Source organism: Mus caroli, unplaced genomic scaffold, assembly GCF_978045245.1.
Source record: "Mus caroli unplaced genomic scaffold, Mus_caroli_1 scaffold_4, whole genome shotgun sequence".
NCBI classification, from domain to species: Eukaryota; Metazoa; Chordata; class Mammalia; order Rodentia; family Muridae; genus Mus; species Mus caroli.
In genome coordinates, this window is record NW_028227259.1 from 97,282,119 (window position 1) to 97,304,293 (window position 22,175).

Genomic DNA, 22,175 nt, shown 5'->3' on the forward strand with positions numbered 1-22,175 from the left:
CTAACCCAGAAGCTGTCTCCAATCCATAAAGTATTCCAAATGAAACAATAAACTTGTTAAATGGAAGTTTCTTTTCCTTTTTTCGTTTTTTGAGACATGGTTTCTCTGTATAGCACTGGGTATCCTGAAACTTACTCTGTAGACCAGGCTGGATTGAACTCAACTCAGAAACCTGCCTGCCTCTGCCTCCCAAATGCTGGTATTAAAGTTGTGCACCACCACTGCTTGGAGTTAAATGGAAATTTTTGGTGGATGCAAATCCTTCTCTTAAGGGGAGACTGACTGACCAGTTGTAGGTAGGAAAACAAAGCAAACTCAAAGGCATTTTAACAGATCTGAGTGTTAGAAAGTTGTGTCATGCACTTTTGTTTACTTATGTTATTTTCTGTTTGGATTATAACGTCTTTGCTTGCCTATTAGAGCTACAATTTTCCAGTTTTTATGGGACTTTTTTTCTCAGGAGTGATAAAAAGGGTGTGGATTGAGATGGAAAATAATGTGGGGATGATCTCAGAGGAGTTGGGGGAGTTGTAACCATAATCATAACACATTGTATGAACAAAATATTTTCAGTAAGGGAAAAGCAAAGAAAACAGGAGGGAGATATGACTGAGTAGTTAGAGCACTGGCTTCTCTAGCAGATACCTCAGGTTCATATCCCAGCTTCTTTGTGTCAGGTCCTGTGTCTTTGTCCCCCATGCTCTTAACTCCTGAACCATCTCTTTATCCCATACCTGGTTAACATGAAGGAGTGTCAGCTTAGCAAATTGTCTACAGATAATGCCACTGAGATAGGAACTAGACAGGCTGAAGGCTCATACTACACAAAGAGGCAGAGATAGTATCTTCTTTAATTTGCACGCAGACAGGGTTATAGATGGAAACTATTTTACCTAGGCAGCCATAAGGAATTTCATGGGGGTTCCTTACAGGAAAGGATCCCAATATCCAGACTTGACAAGTGAGATAGTACAATTTTAGAAGCTTGAAAGTTGGGAGCTATAGAACTTGATCATGAGAGAACCAGAAACATGGAGAAGGCCAGTGGCTCCTTGAATGTGACACAGTCTTGAGGAGAGTGCCTCCAGAGAATTTGTTCCCAAACATGTAGCTAGCAAGCCTTTTCATGGTGTACACTGGACTGGAAGGAAACTGATCTATATTCTGTACTTTCATAGGAACCAGTGTCACTGATGCTGTCCCCCTGGTAGAAGTGATTCTGAAATGACTCCCGAGGTTACTCTCTAGGCACATCTAGTAGAGATTTTCAAGACATGCAAAGGTTGAGGATCAAGGCTAGATGTGACCATTGTCCTATGATAGCCAAATTTCTGGAGAAAATAGATGGGAGAGGCCAAGATCATCAGTTCCTTTGGATTTCCAGTCTGTAGTCTCTGGCTTTCGCCTGTCAAATTCAATCACCACTCAAGGACGAAAATGATTGCTCATAGCTTTGGGCAGCAAAAAGTTGTTGCTCTGAAGCTCACAATGTTCCTTCCCAGGTCCTCCTGGTGTGGCTCAGAGGTGAAAACAGAAAGGAATTGTGTGTGCTAGGAAGATATGAATGGCTAAATACTATAGGCACAGTTGTTGAAGGAGCTGCTACATTTGCATAGGTTCTAGTGGGCACCAAGCTACCAGAATAAAAGCTCTGGGTACCAGACAAGCAAGGGGGCTAGAAGTTTCATGGCCAAACAGAGAACAATGTTTAGTAGCAGGATCTCAGCCTCAGTCAGGTCCAGAGGAAACCCTCAAACAAAGACAGATGAAAAAAATCCCCCTCCCAAACCCAACAAACAAGAAACAAACCAGATCAAGAAAACCTTCCAGGATTTCCATCCTTCTACTCTGATGAGAATGGAACAGAAGGTCAACCTCACCAGGACAGATCTCCTTGAACCTTGGTGCAACAATACCACCCAAACAACAGATTCTAATGTGCATGAAATTCCACAAGGACAGCCTGGAAATGCTGCTCAGAGGGACACAGGTCAATTACAAAAAATCTCTAGAAAAAAAAAACTTATTGCAATATAATATGATCAGGGATCTATTGTCTCTCATTGAGATCAAAGCCTGGACCTGAAGAAGCCTTTTCCCACCATTGCGTATGTATACAAGGGCCTCCATTCCCTCTGAGGTGTGACATTTTTCATGCATGCTCAAAAGGGTGTGCACATCAGTGTCTGGGTTTGGTGACTGTAAATGGGATGGATCCCCAGGTGAGTCAGTCTCTAGATGGTCATTTATTCAGTCTCTACTCCATACTTTGTATCTCCTTCTATGCTCCCCCATTTTGTTCCCCCCTTCTAAGATGGATAGAAGTATCCACACTTTGGTTTCCTTCTTCTTGAGTTCCATGTGGTTTGTTAATTTTATCTTGGGTAATCTCAGCTTCTGGGCTTCTAGATTAATATTCATTTATCTGTATGCCCCAGTGTGGGTAAATAGCAGGGCCAGGAAGCAGGATTGGGTGGGTTGGTAAGCAAGGGGAGGGGGAGGGCATAGGGGAAGGTTGTTTTTCACAGGAGAAAACAGGAAAGGGGCTAACAATTGAAAATGTAAGTAAAGAAAATATCCAATAAAAAAATTGGGTGTCATTAATGTTATCTCTGGCCAGAGGTACTTGTGGCTCTTCCATTAACAACTGTGGTGCCAATTTACTCGGCAAGGTCAATGCTAGCCCCTAGGCTCCATAATTCCCTGGTCATGAGCCCCATCCAGCTCAAAGTCTCCTTTCTCTTGGTCCTATTTTACTCTGAAAATCTTTCGACTTTGGATTTCTTCTTCCTTTTCCAAGGAGACCTGCACTTTGGAGTAAGCCCTTTTCTCTTGACCCAAGGAGTTTTTCTGCAGATATTTTTATTCATGAAGCCCAGGACAAGAGGCTGAGCTGCCAATCAATCACCCAGCTCTGATTGTTGGTATTTGAATGGGAGACACAGAATTACATTATGTAGTTTGGGGGTCATCCTTCATCAGTCCACTGAAACATGCACCACCAGCCTGGATCAGATCTTGTGGTATTTTGTACATGATGTCTGTCTCAGTTCATTGGTGTATTGGTGTGTCAGCAGGGGAGTATGCATATAGAGTAAGAGGACTGTAAACTGAAGTGGTTTCTCTCAGTACAGCTGTGGGTCCTACTACTGAACTCTGGCTTGGCAGCAAGTTCCATTCCCCTCTGAGCCATCTCACTGGCTCTTAAGCTACCTTGAGGTTTGAGAATTTTATTTTTTGTTTTGGTCATTTTTTGTTTGGTTTTGTCTCTCTGCTTATTTGATTGATTGGTTGATTTTTTTTTTTTACAGGGTTTGTTAGTTTACCAATCTCTGGTTCTTCCTGAACTCACTTTGTAGACCAGACTAACCTTGACCTCAGAGATTCATCTGCTTCTACTGCCCTAATCCTGGGGTTTATGTCTGTTCCTGCACGGTCTGAGAAACTTCACCTTGTTTGTGTGTTTGTTTGTTTTGTTGTTTTGAGACAGGGTCTCTTTGTTTAAGAGCCCTACATGTCCCATAAGCCACTCTGAGGAGCAGTCTGGTCTTGAAATCAAAGATGCTCCTGCCTCTGACTGTAGTGCTAGGATTAATGTCCTGTGCCAACCTGTTCAGCTCTGGTTCAATTTTATGAATGATCCTCACTCCATAGGTTTCACTCGTTGGGAATTAGTTATTTAGATTAGGGTAGCTCTGAACTCCCTGAATCAGTCAAACTTTGACTCCTGAGGGGAGGGAATAAATGTGTATGCTGCCATTCCCAGTATAAATTTATTGTTTTAATAACATTTGTTCTATGTGTAGGGATGTTTTGCCTACAACTATGAATGGACAGTCCTCACATGCCTGCTGCCCTCGAGGTCAGAAGGCAGTTTCACATTTGCTGGAACTGGACTCACAGATCATTTCAAGCCACCATGTAGATGATAGGAATAGATAGTTGACAGGTGTTTCTTCTTTCTAAGGCAAGTCTCCAGCCCAAGACCCACATCACATCTCATAGCCCTGAGAAACATTTTCGGGCTGATCCTACTTGATATACTCTAAGTTTCCTGAGCAACCAAGGCCACCATCTCCCTCACACCTTCCTGTTCATGTTTGCCTTTATCTATTTAGAAAGCAGGTCTTGTAGGGATCAGACTATACTTCAGGTTACAATTTGGTTGAAGATGACATTAAAATGAGCCTCCTACCTCCCACTTCCAATTTTGAGTTTACCAGCATGCCCCATCTTGTCTGTTGCACAGAGAGATTTTGAGTGTAATCCCTAAATGCCAGGTAGCTCCTTACCAACTGAGTGCACACACAACACCTTGGCTACTATAGTAATGGAATCAAGCCTTGCTCCTGCCCTAACTTTTCAGTGGCTGCTGCTACAGTTTACTGACAGAGCATCCACTTCAGCCCTTGAGCTCCAGTACATATTCCTTACTCTGACTCTGTATTCTGTCGCAAATCCAGCAAAGAAGAATACCTTTGAATTATGCTATGTCTCTGATCAACAACAGATTAAACCCTTAGCTGATGAAAACTGGAAATGACTCTGGTCCCAAGAATAAAATCCAAACAGATGTGTTTATTCATAACAGTAATCCTATCAATAAGAAGGATCCTGAGGCAGGAGAATTTCTAGGATTAGACTTCTAAAACACCCTTGGCTTCTCAGCATGACAAGATTCCTGGAACAAATTGCAAACTAAGTAATCCTTAAGTAAATGAAAGAACAAATCACCAAACTTATTGTTGTATGGTTATTTAACAAGTGGAATGTTCATATTTTTCCATGAAACTTTTGGGGGGAGGGGTTCTGGGGATGAGGAAGAGTGGAGAGTATGTGAACACAAGTCCTTCTGATTCAACCGATGAAATGATTAGATCTGTAATCTGGAATTTGAAGAGTGGAGATTAAACCAGGAAATCCAATTCCAGTTTTGGATTGGAGGGTGTGGCTACAATAGGGAGGGGTGAGTATAGAGGTATATAAATTCACCAGTGGATCCAGAGCACACATTCAGTGACCTGCATCCTGGATAACTGTCTGGTGCAACTGGAACTTGGAGACCTATCTGCAGTGCTCAACTGGTATGTACTGGTTTTTCCTTAGGGAATGTAGTTTGATGTAGAGAAGTTTAGACTCCTTTAGAGGAACAGGTTGAAGACCTTGAATTTAATTCCAAATGAATTTTTAGCCTCATCACCAATATATTTCCATGATAGCTTACATAATTCACCAGTGTGCTTCATATAATTTTTGGAGACAAGGATTCTGTATCTTGATCAAACTCTCTTAGAACTGGCCATGTGGCTCCTGGGAACCTGGAAATCAGATCATTCTGACTAACCTGTCCCTCATGATTCCCCTTCACTGAATTTGTGTGTGTGTGTGTGTGTGTGTGTGTGAGAGAGAGAGAGAGAGAGAGAGAGAGAGAGAGAGAGAGAGAGAGAGAGACAGAGACAGAGACAGAGACAGACACACACACACACACACACACACACACAGAGAGAGAGAGAGAGAGAGAGAGAGAGAGAGAGAGAGAGAGAGAGACAGAGACAGAGACAGAGACAGACACACACACACACACACACACACACACACAGAGAGAGAGAGAGAGAGAGAGAGAGAGAGAGAGAGAGAGAGAGAGAGAGAGACAGAGACAGAGACAGAGACAGACACACACACACACACACACACACACACACAGAGAGAGAGAGAGAGAGAGAGAGAGAGAGAGAGAGAGAGAGAGAGAGAGAGAGAGAGAGAGAAGCTGGCTCATATGGTGGACATGTGTTCCATGTATGTTTGATCTCCTTCAATACACATTTGTTGGAGAGATACCTGTGAGTTATGCATATGTATTGCGTTAGACTTTGCTTTTCATCTTTTCCACATAGCTTTGCTCTGTGTACATGATCTTTTTCCCAGACACAGGAAACCCTAATAATTGTAGAAATGCACTGAAGTCATTCTGCTTACTGGGAATTAATATTGCTCCGCATCACAAGGATTTATGTTTGGTTGGTTGGTTGGTTGGTTGGTTGGTTGGTCGGTTGGTTTTGTTTGATTTCTGAATTTTTTTTAAGACTGTTTTTGTGAAAGGGTCATACAAAAAGGATTTTGATTTGAAAATTATGTGCTCATTTGTTTGATAGAATGACCCTGGTTTTGGGAGTCTGTCTTTCCACCACCAGTTTATGTTGAAGAGGTTAAATGATTTCTCTGTCACTCTCAGAGTAGTAACTCTGAAGCTTAGTGGTTGATGTAATGGTGAGGAAGTTTTAAACACTTTGTCTTGAAAGTATATTTTTTTCTGAATCCTTCCCAAGGAGCCTTCTGACTGGAGACCGAAGAGGATGAGTGTTCAGACTCTGTCCACACTCCAGAAGCTGGCATTGCAGGCTCTGCTGAGAGATGAGGCTTTGGCCTTGTCCTCTCTGGAGGAGGTGCCTTTTCTGCTCTTCCCAGCACTGTTCAAGGAGGCCTTCGCCTGCAGACTTAAGAAGCTCATAAAGGCAATGGTGGCTGCCTGGACTTTTCCCTGTCTCCCTGTGGGGGCTTTGATGAATTCACCTAACCTGGAGACGTTGCAGGCTGTGCTAGATGGAATAGACATGCTACTGACAGGAGAATCTCACCCCAGGTGAGTAATAATCAAGTCGTCTATAAGGGAGCAATTGGGTACACAGTAGAGATTGTGGGGTCAGGGAGAATGGCTTCTGATGGGATCATCAAGCAGTGGTGCAGGAACCTTGAAGCTATTGTCTTCTTGGATTAAGGACAGTTGTCAGTGGATTACAGCTTACTATAAGTAACCTCTAGAATGAGCCTATCCCTGGTTTCCCACAACTACTATTACTGGGACTAAGGAGAAATAAAGAGTAACTTAGTGGAAGGAAAGTGGTCAGGTCTACACATGCAGCTCAGGGAAAGATTCTGTAGCATGCTTGCGTGCACATTGCACTCTGTTTAAAGTAATTACACCATAACAAGATGGGGGAGACTTGAGTTTAGAGTCAGGTACTCAAAGCTGACTGACTGTAGTCATGTCTGCTGATATTTGACATGTTTCACTCCAAGCAGGGGAAAACTTCAGGTTCTGGACCTGAGGAATGTGCACCATGCCTTCTGGGACATATGGGTTGGTGCAGAGGATGGTAGCTGTTCTTCAGAGCCCTTGGATGAGAAGCCTACGGTAGTGAAAGTCCTTCCAAGATATGCACGGAGGAGGCAGCTGAAGGTGGTAGCTGACCTGTGCCTCAGGCCCCGCCAGGATGAGTCACAAGCATACTTCTTGAAGTGGGCCCAGCAGAGAAAGGACTCCCTACATTTGTGCTGTATAAACATGAAGATCTGGGCTATGCCCGTGAACTTTGTCTTAGAGATTTTGAACGTCTTTCATCCAGAGCACATAGAGGAATTGGAACTGAACACTGAGTGGAATGTGTTCAATCTGGCCCGTTTTGCTCCCTGCTTCGGGCAGATGAGAAATCTTCGCAAACTTCTCCTGGCACCCCTCTATAAGAACGTCTTCAAGATTTCCAATAGAACAGGAGACAGAGAAGACATGTGTGTCAAGGAGTTCATTTCTATCTTCTCCAAATTCAATTGTCTCCAGCATCTCTCCATGTGTGGTGTCCACTTTCTCATAGACCATATGAATCAGGTCTTCAGGTAAGCAAGGAGGGAGAGCTGGTTACCTAGCCGAGCATTTTTTCTTGTCCATTTAAAGGATTATTCGTGTTCCCTGCCTGACAGTTAGCCACCTGGAACAAATTTTAGGGACCCTTTAGAATATGGATGTTATGTGAGATTCAAAGACTCAAATAATTACTCCTGAAGCAGAAGACTGAAGGGAGGTAAGGAGTAGCTCAGATCAGGTCAGAAGGGACTGTAATTCTTCTTGGAATCACGGCCAACAGGGGGGTGAGGATGTATTTAGGAGATGGGGGAGATCATCAAAGTGAGGAGGTGAGCTCTGTGCTAAGATCTGTGGGAACAGCCTACTATCTTCCCCTACTTTCCCATGAGTGAAGGGTTTTGAGCCCCAGTACTGTGGAGTACAAGGGACGTGAGGGATTGTATGGAACTGTAAGGGATAGCAAGTGTGACAGTTCAGATGCTGCGATTAAATGCAGCTTTGAATGAGCCCACATGTAATATCCCTAGATCCTGTCAGGACTCTCTTGCCATGGAAATTCCTCTATGTGTCTTAGGGGCTAAACTGGTTTTCTGCTTGAGACTGAAGTCCGCTGATTTTGTGTGGGTTTGACTTGACTAAGCTGATTTCAAAAGGAAGCATCTCAGATAATATCTATGGTCATTTGGTCACACTGAACTTGGTCACCTGGTCACTTCTATGACTGTGTAAACCCCACTCCATGCTCTTCATTACCATTTGCCTGAACTAACCATCTGGTCTCATTTATCCCTAGGTGCCTGATGACATCCTTGGAGTCCCTCTCCATCACTCACTACCAAATTTCACAGTTAGACTTGGATTCCTTCTCTTGCTGTCAGAGTCTCTTTCAGCTAAAACATCTGGAGATGAAAGGTGTGGTCTTACAGGTTTTGGATGTGATGCCTCTGAGAGGTCTCTTAGAGAAAGTAATGAACACTCTTGAGACTCTGAATTTGCAGGGATGTAGGATGAAGGACTCCCAGCTCAATGCACTCCTACCTTCCCTCATACAATGCTCTCAGCTCACCAAGATCAACTTGTACAACAATGACTTCTCCATGCCCATCCTGAAGGACCTTTTACAGCACACAGCCAGCTGGAGCAAGATGAATGTGGAACAATACCCTGCCCCTCTGGAGTGCTATAATGAGTTGGGCCATGTCTCTGTAGAAAGATTCGCCCAGCTCTGTCAGGATCTCATGGATACACTGACAGCAATAAGGCAGCCCAAGAGCCTCTCTTTTGCTACACGTAAGTGCCACAAATGTGGCGAGCACTGTGTCTATGGCCAGGGACTCAGACTTTGTTTTTGCTGGAGGTGAACATGGATACAGAACTTCTGCATGTGAATAAATGACAAGTTTGGGACACATCTCTGATGTCGGTTGCTCAGAGACTGTGACTTCAGGCAGTGTACAGATGCTTGGAAAGAAAAGGATGAACAATAACTGGGATCTTGGAGGCTGAGCTTGACCTGGGGAACAGAGAGATGGACTGTGCAGTGATAAAGACAACTTGGGTGGCTTGAGTGGACTCTGCCGGGAAAGATTAACTAGATCCTTTTTCATGGACTTGTAAACTTTTTGTTCTTCACTGTACTATTAAGTGAATGCATAGAACATGGGTTCTTTAGATGTTATTCCTGTTGTCTGAGTAGAATAAAGTATCTAATTTTAAGCATTCTGTAGCAACTGCCCTCTGTTGAGAGTCAAAATGAACACATGGATGCCAGACATATCATGATTCAAAATCTTGGGTAGGTGGATAAAGTTATCAGCTAAGGTGGTTCACATATGGATATCTTGATTGGCTGGTGGTAAAAAAGAAGTCATAAATACAATCTCCATGTCTCTTACACTCCTTCTTTCTTTCTTTCCCTCACCCTGTCTCCCTGTCTGCCTCTCAACTTCACAGGCCTTGTTGCTTGGAACCTGTGAACCTGCTGGAAGTTTGCTCACAGAAAATTCCTTTCATGCTCTTCAGAAAAACAAACAAATGAACAAACAAAAGCTCAGGAGCCCCAAAGGGCAATGGATCATGTTTTAATAGTACATGTTGCTTTAGAAGAGGGCAAAATTTGTTTTCAGAACTGCAGATGCAACTCACGCTTCAGGTGTTAGTCCCATTTCTTCAGACATCTGTGGATCCTGGCATTTACATGCACATTATGTAAAATAAATCTGAGTATACACAAAATTGAGAACATCTTAGACAAAAATCACACAATTTCACAAAGACTTCAGAAAAATGAAGTAATTGAATAAATGACATTGTTCAGTAGCAGTTGCCTGAGTTTTGTGTGCCTCCAATGGTATTCCCCTCCGTCACAGTGTGAAGAGAATGTGTGAAGCTTCAGGTGTTTTCATTAAGCTTAATTGAGGAGTAGTAGCCCAGTTTGTTCTGGGCTCTGGTTTTTGGACTGCACCTTGGATGTTTGAAAGAATACTATGACTTCATCTTAGAACAATATCTATCTTTCTGTCTATTTGCCTGTCATTCCTTTTCAAGACAGTGGTTGGGACCCTTAGTATTGCTCAACAGTTCTACATACTAGGTTTCTGTCTAAAGAATCTACAATACACACATACATTCACACACACACACACACAATCACACAAACACACACTAAACAAATTAAAACAAGAAAGTATTGAGAATGAAAATTTAAAGGTAATTTCAAATATTCTCTGTATGTGAAATAAACTCTTGATTGTATAACTCGAAGTACTTTACTTATAGCAATTCCTCACATCCTTAGTTTACCCAGTCTGGAAAGAGATAGTCCAGTAACTAGACTTGAGCTATGGTGGTAATTAGTCACTGAGCTGAGCCATCAAGTTTGAAAATTTCAAATATTTTCACACTGTGTGAGGTGGAGTCCCAAGTCATCATACATGCCAAGCAAGCATCGAACCACTGAGGTACATCTCAGGTTGACTTTGATCAACTCATTCAATTGCTCATTTCTGATATACTTCCAGAGGGTTTTACATCATAGCCTATCCTGGCTGATAATTCTGTCTAATTAAGAGGATGTGCAGTCCCTCAGAATTTTTTTTTTGCCTGGTGGCCACTTATTCTTTAGATCAGGTTTGATCAAATTTACAAATCTCCTGCCTCATTCCTCATACCAAAACAACATTTTAAACCAATGTCACAAATATCTTTATATGAGGCAAAAAAATATTCAGTGTTACATTGGGCCACATGCTAGTCTTAGAGACAGCTGGAAGGTCTGAGACGTGTGCATGTCCAGCTGGTCAAGAGATGGGCACACTGAACCAGGTAAGCAGAGCACTCAGTGACCAAGAGACCAGAATGTGACCTCATTCAGAAAATGAGTCTCTCTACTAGATTTTTTGGGGCTCTTTGTTACTGTTGAGATAGGCTGTCATGTATGAGCTGCCTCTGCAGTGAGACAGCTGTGTACTCCTGATACTCCTCCCTCTTCTTCCCATGTGAAGGCAAGAGGGCAATATATCAAGCCTAGTCTCCCGTAAGGTTTTCAATTGCCTTTGAAGTTATACTGCTCATTTCAAACAGTAGCTTGCAGTTCCAAAGGTGCTATTTACTCTCCATTTTCTCCTTAATAAAGAACAAAAGTATGCAGTTTCACAGGAACTGTTTTCACTGCTGGCTGTTGTAGTCCACAGCCCAACTCTCAGGATTTAGGGGTGGTAGCACAAGGGTAAATATTCAAGCTAGCCTCAGCTTCATAATTGCCTGCAGGCTAGGTTAGTCTATATTAGATGACTCAAAAATAAAGAAATAAGTATGGAAAGTAGATCAGGGCATATCATCTCTAAGATATTGAACCAGAACCCCCATGTTCTGAGTGGTTGGGGAATCACCCTCACAGGGGCAGAGGGAGGGGGATGGGAAAGGGGGGTTGCAAAAGGGAGACATGGAAAGGGAAACATTTGAAATGTAAATATAGGAAATATCGAAGACAAAAACAACAACAAAAAAACCCAAAAAACAAACAAATAAACAAAACACAAAGAAAATCACATGAAGAATCAACAAAATGAAGAGCTGATTCTTTGAGTAAAAGCACTAAAATGGATAAACTCTTAGCCAAACTAACAAAAGGGCACAGAGTAAGAATCCAAATTAATAAAATCAGAAAAGAAAAGGAAGACTTAGCCACGGACATAGCAAGGGGAAAGTAGAACAGGATGGGGGAGGGTCTTTTTCAGAGGGGAAATCAGGAACTGGGATAACATTTGAAATGGAAATAAAGAAAATATCCAGTAATAAAAAAGAAAAGGGAGACGGGACACTAGACACCAAGGAAATCTTTTAGTTTTAAGTCAAAAACCTGTACTCTACAAAATTGAAAAACTTAAATGAAATGGATTATTTTCAAGACAAATTCAACATACAAAATGTAAAACTCAATGTCAAGTTAAATGTCTAGTCCTATAACCCCTACAGAACTACTAGTAATTATTAAAAGTCTTGCTTCCAAAAAATGGGTAATGGCCAGACAGTTTTAGTGCAGAACTTTACCATACTTTTTTAAAAATTTTTTTATTAGGAATTTTCCTCATTTATATTTCTAATGCTATCCCAAAAGTCCTCCACACCCTCCCCCACCCACTCCTCCACCCACCCACTCCCACTTCTAGGCCCTGGAGTTCCCCTGTACTGAGGCATGTAAAGTTTGCAGGAAAAATGGGCCTCTCTTTCCACTGATGGACAACTAGGCTATCTTCTGACATATATATGCAGCTAGAGACACAAGCTCCGCGTGTGTAATGTTTAGTTCATATTGTTGTTCCACCTATAGAGTTGCAGATCCCCCCAGCTCCTTGCGTGCTTTCTCTAGCTCCTCCATTGGGTGCCCTGTGATCCATCCAATAGATGACTGTGAACATTCACTTCTGTGTTTGCTAGGCATGGGCATAATCTGACAAGAGACAACTATATCAGGGTCCTTTCAACAAAATCTTGCTAGTATATGCAATGGTGTCAGCGTTTGGAGGCTAATTATGGGATGGATCTCAGGGTATGGCAGTCACTAGATGGTCCATCCTTTCGTCTCAGCTCCAAACTTTTTCTCTGTAACTCCTTCCATGGGTGTTTTGTTCCCAATTCTAAGAAGGGGCAAAGTATCAACACTTTGGTCTTCGTTCTTCTTGAGTTTCCTCTGTTTTTCAAATTGTATTTTATATCTTGGGTATTCTAAGTTTCTGGGCTAATATCCACTTATCAGTGAGTACATATCATGTGAGTTTTTTTTGTGATTGGGTTATCTCGGTCAGGATGATGCCCTCCAGTTCCATCCATTTGCCTAGGAATTTCATAAATCCACTCTTTTTAATAGCAGAGTAGTACTCCATTGTGTAAATGTACCACATTTTCTGTATCCATTCCTCTTTTGAGGGGCATCTGGGTTCTTTCCAGCTTCCAGCTATTATAAATAAGGCTGCTATGAACATAGTGGAGCATGTGTCCTTCTTATTGGTTGGGACATCTTCTGGATATATGCCTTGGAGAGTTATTGCATGATCCTCCGGTAGTACTATGTCCAATTTTCTGCGGAACTGCCAGACTGATTTTCAGAGTGGTTGTACAAGCTGTCAATCCCACCAACAATGGAGGAGTGTTCCTCTTTCTCCACATCCTCGCCAGCATCTTCTATCACCTGAATTTTGGATCTTAGCAATTCTGACTAATGAGTGTGAGGTGGAATATCAGGGTTGTTTTGATTTGCATTTTTCTGATGATTAAGGATGCTGAACATTTTTTTCAGGTGCTTCTCAGCCATTAGGTATTCCTCAGGTGAGAATTCTTTGTTTAGCTCTGAGCCCCATTTTTTAATGGGGTTATTTGATTTTCTGGTGTCCACCTTCTTGATTTCTTTTTTTTTAAACTATTTTTTATTACATCTTTTCCTCAATTACATTTCAAATACTATCCCAAAAGTCCCCCATACTCTCTCCCCTACTTCCCTACCCACCCATTCCCATTTTTTTTTTGACCCTGGCGTTCCCCTGTACTGGGGCATATAAAGTTTGCATGTCCAACGGGCCTCTCTTTCCAGTGATGGCAGACTAGGCCATCGTTTGATACATATGCAGCTAGAGTCAAGTGCTCCCGAGTATTGGTTAGGTCATAATGTTGTTCCACCCATAGGGTTGCGAATCCCTTCAGCTCCTTCGATACTTTCTCCAGCTTCTCTATTGGGGGCCCTATGATCCATTCACTAGCTGACTGTGAGCATCCACTTCTGTGTTTGTCAGGCCCCGGCATAGTCTCACAAGAGTCAGGTATATCTGGGTCCTTTCAGCAAAATCTTGCTAGTAAATGCAATGGTGTCAGCGTTTGGATGCTGATCATGGGATGGATCTCTGGATATGGCAGTCTCTAGATGGTCTATCCTTTTGTCACAGCTCCAAACTTTTTTTCTGTAACTCCTTCCATGGGTGTTCTGTTCCCAATTCTAAGGAGGGGCATAGTGTCCACACTTCAGTCTTCATTCTTCTTGAGTTTCATGTGTTTAGCAAACTGTATCTTATATCTTGGGTATCCTAAGTTTGGGGCTAGTATCCAATTATCAGTGAGTACATATTGTGTGAGATTTTTTCTGATTGTGTTACCTCACTCAGGATGATGCCCTCCAGGTCCATCCATTTGGCTATGAATTTCATAAATTCATTCTTTTTAATAACTGAGTAGTACTCCATTGTGTAAATGTACCACATTTTCTGTATCCATTCCTCTGTTGAGGGGCATCTGGGTTCTTTCCAGCTTCTTGCTATTATAAAGAAGGCTGTTATGAACATAGTGGAGCATGTGTCCTTCTTACCGGTTGGGACATCTTCTGGATATATGCCCAGGAGAGGTATTGCTGGATCCTCCGGCAATACCTCCGGCAATTGGACATAGTACTATGTCCAATTTTCTGAGGAACCGCCAGACTGATTTCCAGAGTGGTTGTACAAGCATGCAATCCCACCAACAATGTAGGAGTGTTCCTCTTTCTCCACATCCTGGCCAGCATCTGCTGTCACCTGAATTTTTGATCTTAGCCATTCTGACTGGTGTGAGGTGGTATATCAGGGTTGTTTTGATTTGCATTTCTCTGATGATTAAGGATGATGAACATTTTTTCAGGTGCTTCCCTGCCATTCGGTATTCCTCAGGTGAGAATTCTTTGTTCAGTTCTGAGCCCCATATTTTAATGGGGTTATTTGATTTTCTGGAGTCCACCTTCTTGAGTTCTTTATATATATTGGATATTAGTTCCCTATCTGATTTACGATAGGTAAAGATCCTTTCCCAACCTGTTGGTGGTCTTTTTGTCTTATTATTAATGAATGTGGCTGCCCTTGTATTTGGAGCATATATATTCAGAATTGAGAGGTCCTCTTGGAGGATTTTACCTTTGATGAGTGTGAAGTGCCCCTCCTTTTTCTTTTTTTATTATTTTGGGTTTGAAGTCGATTTTGTTAGATATTAGAATGGCTACTCCAGCTTGTTTCTTCATACCATTTGCTTGGAAAATTGTTTTTCAGCCTTTCATTCTGAGGTAGTGTTTATCTTTTTCTCTGAGTTGAGTTTCCTGTAAGCAGCAAAATGTTGGGTCTTGTTTGTGTAGCCAGTTTGTTAGTCTATGTCTTTTTATTGTGGAGTTGAGTCCATTGATATTAAGAGATATTAAGGAAAAGTAATTGTTGCTTCCTGTTATTTTTGTTGTTAAAGTTGGCATTCTGTTCTTGTGGCTGTCTTCTTTTAGGTTTGTTGAGGGATTACCTTCTTGTTGTTTCTAGGGCGTGGTTCCTGTCCTTGTATTGGTTTTTTTCTGTTATTATCCTTTGAAGGGCTGAATTCGTGGAGAGATAATGGGAGAATTTGGTTTTGTCGTGTAATACTTTGGTTTCTCCATCTATGGTAATTGAGAGTTTAGCTGGGTATAGTAGCCTGGGCTGGAATTTGTGTTCTCTTAGTGTCTGTATAACAGCTGTCCAGACTCTTCTGGCTTTCATAGTCTCTGATGAAAAATCTGGTGTAATTCTGATAGGCTTGCCTTTATATGTTACTTGACCTTTTTCCCTTACTGCTTTTAGTATTCTATCTTTATTTAGTGCATTTGTTGTTCTGATTATTATGTGTCAGGAGGAATTTCTTTTCTGGTCCATTGTATTTGGAGTTCTGTAGGCTTCTTGTATGTTCATGGCCATTTCTTTCTTTAGATTTGGGAAGTTTTCTTCAATAATTTTGTTGAAGATGTTTGCTTGTCCTTTGAGTTGAAAATCTTCATTCTCATACACTTCTATCATCGTGTCCTGGATTTCCTGGATGTTTTGAGTTAGGATCTTTTTGCATTTTCCATTTTCTTTGATTGTTGTGTTGATGTTCTCTATGGAATCTTCTGCACCTGAGATTTTCTCTTCCATCTCTTGTATTCTGTTGCTGATGCTAGCATCTATGGTTCCAGATTTCTTTCCTAGGTTTTCTATCTCCAGCGTTGCCTCACTTTGGGTTTCTTTATTGTGTCTACTTCCCTTTTTAGGTCTTGGATGGTTTTATTCAATTCCATCACCTGTTTGGTTGTGTTTTCCTGCAATTCTTTAAGGGATTTTTGTGTTTCCTCTTCAATGTCTTCTACCTGTTTGGTTATGTTTTCCTGCAATTCTTTAAGGGATTTTTGTGTTTCCTCTTTAATGTCTTCTACTTGTTTAGCAGTGTTCTCCTGTATTTCTTTAAGTGAGTTATTTAAGTCCTTCTTGATATCCTCTACTATCATCATGAGATATGCTTTTAAATCCAGGTCTAACTTTTCAGGTGTGTTGGAGTGCCCTGGACTGGACGAAGTGGGAGTGCTGGGTTCTGATGATGGTGAGTGTTCCTGGTTTCTGTTAGTAAGATTCTTACGTTTACCTTTCGCCATCTGGTAATCTCTGTAGTTAGTTGTTATAGTTGTCTCTGTTTAGAGATTGTTCCTCTGGTGATTTTTGTTACCCTCTATGAGCAGACCTGGGAGACTAGCTCTCTCCTCTGAGTTTCAGTGGTCAGAGCAGTCTCTGTAGGCAAGGTCTCCTCCTTCAGGGAAGGTGCACAGTTATCTGGTGTTTGGACCTCCTCCTGGTCGAAGATGAAGGCCCAAAACAGGATCTTTCCCAGAAGCTGTGTTGCTTTGGCCTGTCACAGAAGCCGTTGTTTCAATAGTCCACTCTCTCACCTGTGTAGACTACTTTCCGCGGAGTCACAGAACCAAGGTGGCTCCCACGGAACCTGAGGCAGAAGCCTCTCGGGCCCAGCGGACACCTGTGCTCTGACTAGGAAGGTGGCCGGTTGTCTGGAGCCGAAAATGGTGCCGCCTCAGAGGGTCTGTGGCTCTCGCCTGTCCCAGAGACTGCTGGTCTCTGTATTCCACAAGCTCACCTGTGCAGACTGCCCTCCGCGGAGTCCCAGAACCAAGCTGGCTCCCACGGAACCTGAGGCAGAAGCCTCTTGGGTGGGGCGGACACCTGTACTCTGACCAGGAAGGTGGCTGTTTGTCTGGAGACCGAGGCTTATTCTTAAGTTACTATTTTTAATATGAACTGGTGGAACTGTATGTGTGTGTGTGGGGGGGTTGGTTTGGAGGGTAATATTGGAAAGTTCGAAAGGAGGAAATGGAAGAGAGTGATATTGTAATCATTATCTCAAAAATAAAATTTTATAGTGTTTATTATAAGAACTTTGCAAATAAAATCTCACATCAAAGCCAACCAGACTCAAACTCTATAAATCTTTATAGACTTCTACATTAAAGACAGCATTCTGATCTGTGGAACTTCACAATTGATTCCATACTTTCAATAAGGAATATATTCTAGTGCACCTATCTACCCCAAAGACTGAAAATTCCATGACATTTGAATGAGAAAACCATGTGATGAATATCCTCTTTACAATGTACAGGTCATGTCAGTCAGCCCTTCTGTCCTCCCTGGTCCTCTAGTATTTAGTCCTTTTGTCCTCTTTCCTACTGCTTCTACTGTAACCACATGACTACTTATGTACATATATGGGCAGATAATGCATAGGAGAGAGAACATGCATTTTCCTTTCTGATATTGGGTGACCTCACTTGGTGTTAATCATTTTATACCTATGTCTTTTCTGCATATTTTAAAACTTTGTTCTTCTTTGGAGCTGACCTCGAACTCAGAAATCTACCTGCCTCTGCCTTCCAAGTGCTGGGATTAAAGGTGTGCTTTGTCAGAGTTTTTGATGATTACAATTCTACAGGGGTTTGGTAGCTTCTCAATCATTTTAAGTGGTTTTTCATCATGCTCTGTGATATTTGGCACATTTCAAAATAATTATTTCCCATTTCAGATCTTTTACTATTTTTGTTTCATGTTATGTATATATCAGCCTTTCATTTTTATTCCATCTGTTGATGAACTACTAGTTGTAATGTAATTCAATGCACTAGTGAACACAGCAGCAGCAAACATTGGGGTTTGAAGTAGTTCTGGAGTAGGGCATATAATCCTCTCTACATATGCCCAGAAGTGAAAAAGCTGGGTCAGGTAGTATTGTTAGTTTTAGCTCATTATGCGGCATCTCCAGATGCTTTCCCACAATTCTTGTATATTTTGCAGTATAGACAACCATGAATAGTGCTCCATTCTCTCTCTACATACTCACCAACACTTCGTGTCACTTTTTTTTTTTTTTTTTTTTTTTTTTTTTTTTTTTTTTTTTTGGTTTTTCAAGACAGGGTTTCTCTGTATAGCCCTGGCTGTCCTGGAACTCACTTTGGAGACCAGGCTGACCTCAAACTCAGAAATGTACCTGCCTCTGCCTTCCAAGTGCTGGGATTAAAGGCGTGCTTTGTCAGAGTTTTTGATGATTATAATTCTACTGGGGTTTGGTAGTTTCTCAATCATTTTAAGTGGTTTTTCCCCGGTGCTCTGTGATATTTGGCACATTTCAAAATAATTATTTCCTATTTCAGATCTTTTTCTATTTTTGTTTCCATTAATTTTTTTTTCATGTGCACTGGTGTTTTGCTTGCATATGTGTGTGTGTGAGGGAGTGCCAGATCCTGGTACTGTAGGGGCAGTCATGAGTTTTCATGTGGGTAATGGGAAATGAACCCAGTAGTCTGAAAGAGCAGCCTCTTAACCACTGGGTGGTTTCTCTAAAACACCCCCATTTTTTAAAAATTCAAACCCATCCCTAGTGGCAAATGTCCCCCAGCATGATCATAGCTACTGAGACTTCCCAAACAGTGCCACCAACTTGAGAGCAGGTATTCAGATACCCCCAAGACTAGAAACAGCATCATATACAAACCATCAGAGATTGTTCATTCACAAAATTCAGCATCAGCTTATAATTCATTTTCTTGGATGTAAATTGCAAAAAGAAAGAGTGAATGAGGCACTCGGTTGTTGAGTAAAGTCTTTAATAAAATGTAGACTTTCCAAAAGTAACATTGCTTTTTCTTTGACTTGTCTTCCTTTATCTTCTAGATTGTAAACAATAGGAGGACCAGTAACTTCCTGTATGAGGGGCCATCATTAGACCTGACAACTGTGAAGCAGATGAACAGGCTGAAGTCATCAATTCCTCATGTTCCTTTCTGAATCTGTCCCTCTGGTGTTCTCATTAGGTAATTACAAGTCATGTGACTCTTAGCATAGAATTATTCTCTTTGAGAATAATGACTGTGGTGACGAGACTCCTTGGACACCCTGAAAAGGCTTCCAGGGATCTTACAAGTCAGCATGCAGGTGTGCCAGCTGGGATGAGGAGCTGTTCTTTGGAAGAAGGGCTGGGATTACTCAGTGTGTTTTCCACCAGCTTAGTTGATAAGCACAGCTCACTTGTATTGAATCTGAAATTGAGAGCCACCTTAACTTTCTGATTGCAAATGTATCCCCTCCACACACATAAGAACCAATTGCCCATGCCACTGTGAGGGCATTCACTCCTGTAACACTGTTGTCAGATTGGCTTGTGAAAGTAGTGCTGGTTTCACAATTTAGTCAAGTTTACCCTTTTCTGTGGTGTCCTGCTACTCCGTATAGGTTGATTTGTTTTGTGCCTACTCACTGATGAAAGAATAAGTCCCCTTTTGTAGCCTTTGCCTGTTATTTTTTTCGCTGTGCAGCTTTCATTCCTTCTGGACCCCGGTTTTTAGATCTGGCATTAATGTTTAACAATGTTATCCTCCTACTCTGCAGACTCAAGGAATTTTTTTTTTTTGCTTGAAACATGAAAAAGACACAAAACTGGTAAAGTTGGTCAAGCTTTGGGAGAAACTTTCCTATGAAGACAGAAAAGGAACATTTATTCACCAACCCTCCCCATAGAAAGAGGCAGTTAATAGAACAAAAAGATTGCATCCATTTAGGTAAGGAGCAGCTGTACATTGGAAAAAATTTCCTGCACTTTTTATAAAACACACCTGTGTGTTTCAGCTGCTCTAAGGTTTTCATAGCTGTCTTAAATGCATGGTGACTTAGGACAAGTGAAATTTTCTTAGGAAAGGCCTCAGGAGAATCTGACTTTCCTTCCCTCTCCAGCAGGGTTTGATAGCAGATCCACTTGACCCTGATCTCTGATGTCTAGCTCTGTTTTGGTGTGTGACTACAGGTCAAGGAATGTTGAAGGTCACCACAGCTGCATCTGTTTCTCATTGCATCAGTGACATCAAGCTCATCAATTCTGCACTGCACAGATTTACTATATGATCACAATACATTCCTCTTTTTGGATGGCTCAGGACTGGAGTCTAGTTCTGGGATGTTAATTGAAAAATGATTCATGTTTCCTGATAACCCCTGCCATCAAGTGAGTTCCTGTGCCTGCCTGAGATTCTTGTGTCAGAGTAACTGATGAAGTAAGGGCTGAGATATACTCTGTTAAAAGTGACACCTTTATTGGTATTCCTAGCACCTCTGTGTTAAGACAGAAATATGACACCCATGTCTAGTACATGCATGTCATGGATTTTGCTCTGTAGCCTGTGGTATTCTGGGTCACTAAGCAGATGGCAGGTTCCTGGGCACAGTCTGAGCTCTGTGGAATAATCAGTGTCCTAGGCTTGGAATATCTACTGTTTGGTTCTAGTGAAGCAGATGGAGCAACCAATCAACAAATTTCCTGCCAATAGACCTGGAGCTGCATCTTCCTCGATTCTCAAAACCATTGGAAAGAAACAAGTTTCTGAAGGGTAAGATGCTATATCTTCATCAGGCATTCAGGCACCAAATTGTATCTGTATTTTTCTCAATGTGTTTTAGGGATGCTGACATCTTTGTGATGTATTGCTAAATGTAGAATAATAGGTCAAAATATACATCAGTATCTTTGGCCTTGTAATAATAGGTGTGTGGGGTAAACAATTTTCTTCAATATTGAAATATTTTCAATAACAACATTTTTCTTCTACTCACAACCCCTATATATTCTCCTACACCTGTGTTCAGCTTAATGGCCACTTTTTTGCTCAATTGTTACTGGACCCATATATGTTATATACACACATACTTGTTTATAAATATAAACTATTAAATCTTAAATATGATTCTATTCATGAGCATTTTTTTTTTTTTTACAAATGGTATAAAAGAATAAAGAAGGCAAATCTAGTTCTTTCCAAAGTGGACTCTTATCCAGCATGCTTTGTTGCCAACTGTACTTTTAGTCTGTCCAGATTGTATTTGCAGAATTCTCCTCTGAATTCACAACATTTGCTTTTTCACTGAGCTGAATAGATCTACTTCTATTTTAGAACAGTTCTTTCTTCTATGGCCCATGATAGAGACTGACAAAAAATAGAAAACTAACTGTAGAGTGCACAATACCATCACCAGGGTTGTTTCTGCTTAACTTCTCTTCTCACCAAGGGTCCCCTCCCCAACACCTGCTTCCATTGCAGCTATGACCCCAGCTTCCGGTTCATGCTCTCATGTTAGTTATCACCCCAACATTGTCTTAAAGTGTGACAGATACATAATGAGTTACAATAAGAGAAGGAATTTCCAGAGAGTCCTTGAGTAAGGAATTCCCACAAGAGTCTCAGGTTTTGCATCCCTAGTCCAACAATTGCCTGACATGTAAATGCAGTTTTGTCTCCTTTCAATCAGTGAGCATTTCTTGAAACAAGACTCAGTGAGAGGTACAGTGAATATGTTGAGAGAGCATAGGCCTTCTGTCTTTACTCTGTAGTCTATGGAGCAGTTGGGATCTCTATAAGATACATATTATCATATGGGTGCCCTGTCAATGTAGACAAGGCATCTGGATTTGGGACATACTGTGTTAACCAGTTTTCTGCTGTGTGACAAAACATCCTGACCAAAAGCAAATTGAGGAGTCAGGATTTCTTTCCTCTTATAGCCCTCAGGTTCCAGTCCTTAACTGAGGTGCATCAGGGGAGGAAGGCAAACAGGAACCTGGAGGGGTATACTGGAGAAAGCACTAGAGATGACTTGTTCCACGGGTCTTTCTTTGTCTAAGTTCTCATACAACTCAAGGTCAC

The 22,175-nt window shown here is 41.5% G+C and overlaps 1 protein-coding gene across 1 annotated transcript; it reads left to right on the top strand.

The window, feature by feature from the left end:
• Positions 1-6,353: 6,353 nt before the first annotated feature.
• LOC147005207 (PRAME family member 8-like) lies at positions 6,354-9,000 on the top strand. Its single transcript, XM_085836370.1, has 3 exons — positions 6,354-6,640; positions 7,078-7,671; positions 8,433-9,000. The coding sequence occupies exons 1-3, from the start codon at positions 6,354-6,356 to the stop codon at positions 8,998-9,000; spliced, it is 1,449 nt and encodes a 482-aa protein (XP_085692496.1).
• Positions 9,001-22,175: the final 13,175 nt, after the last annotated feature.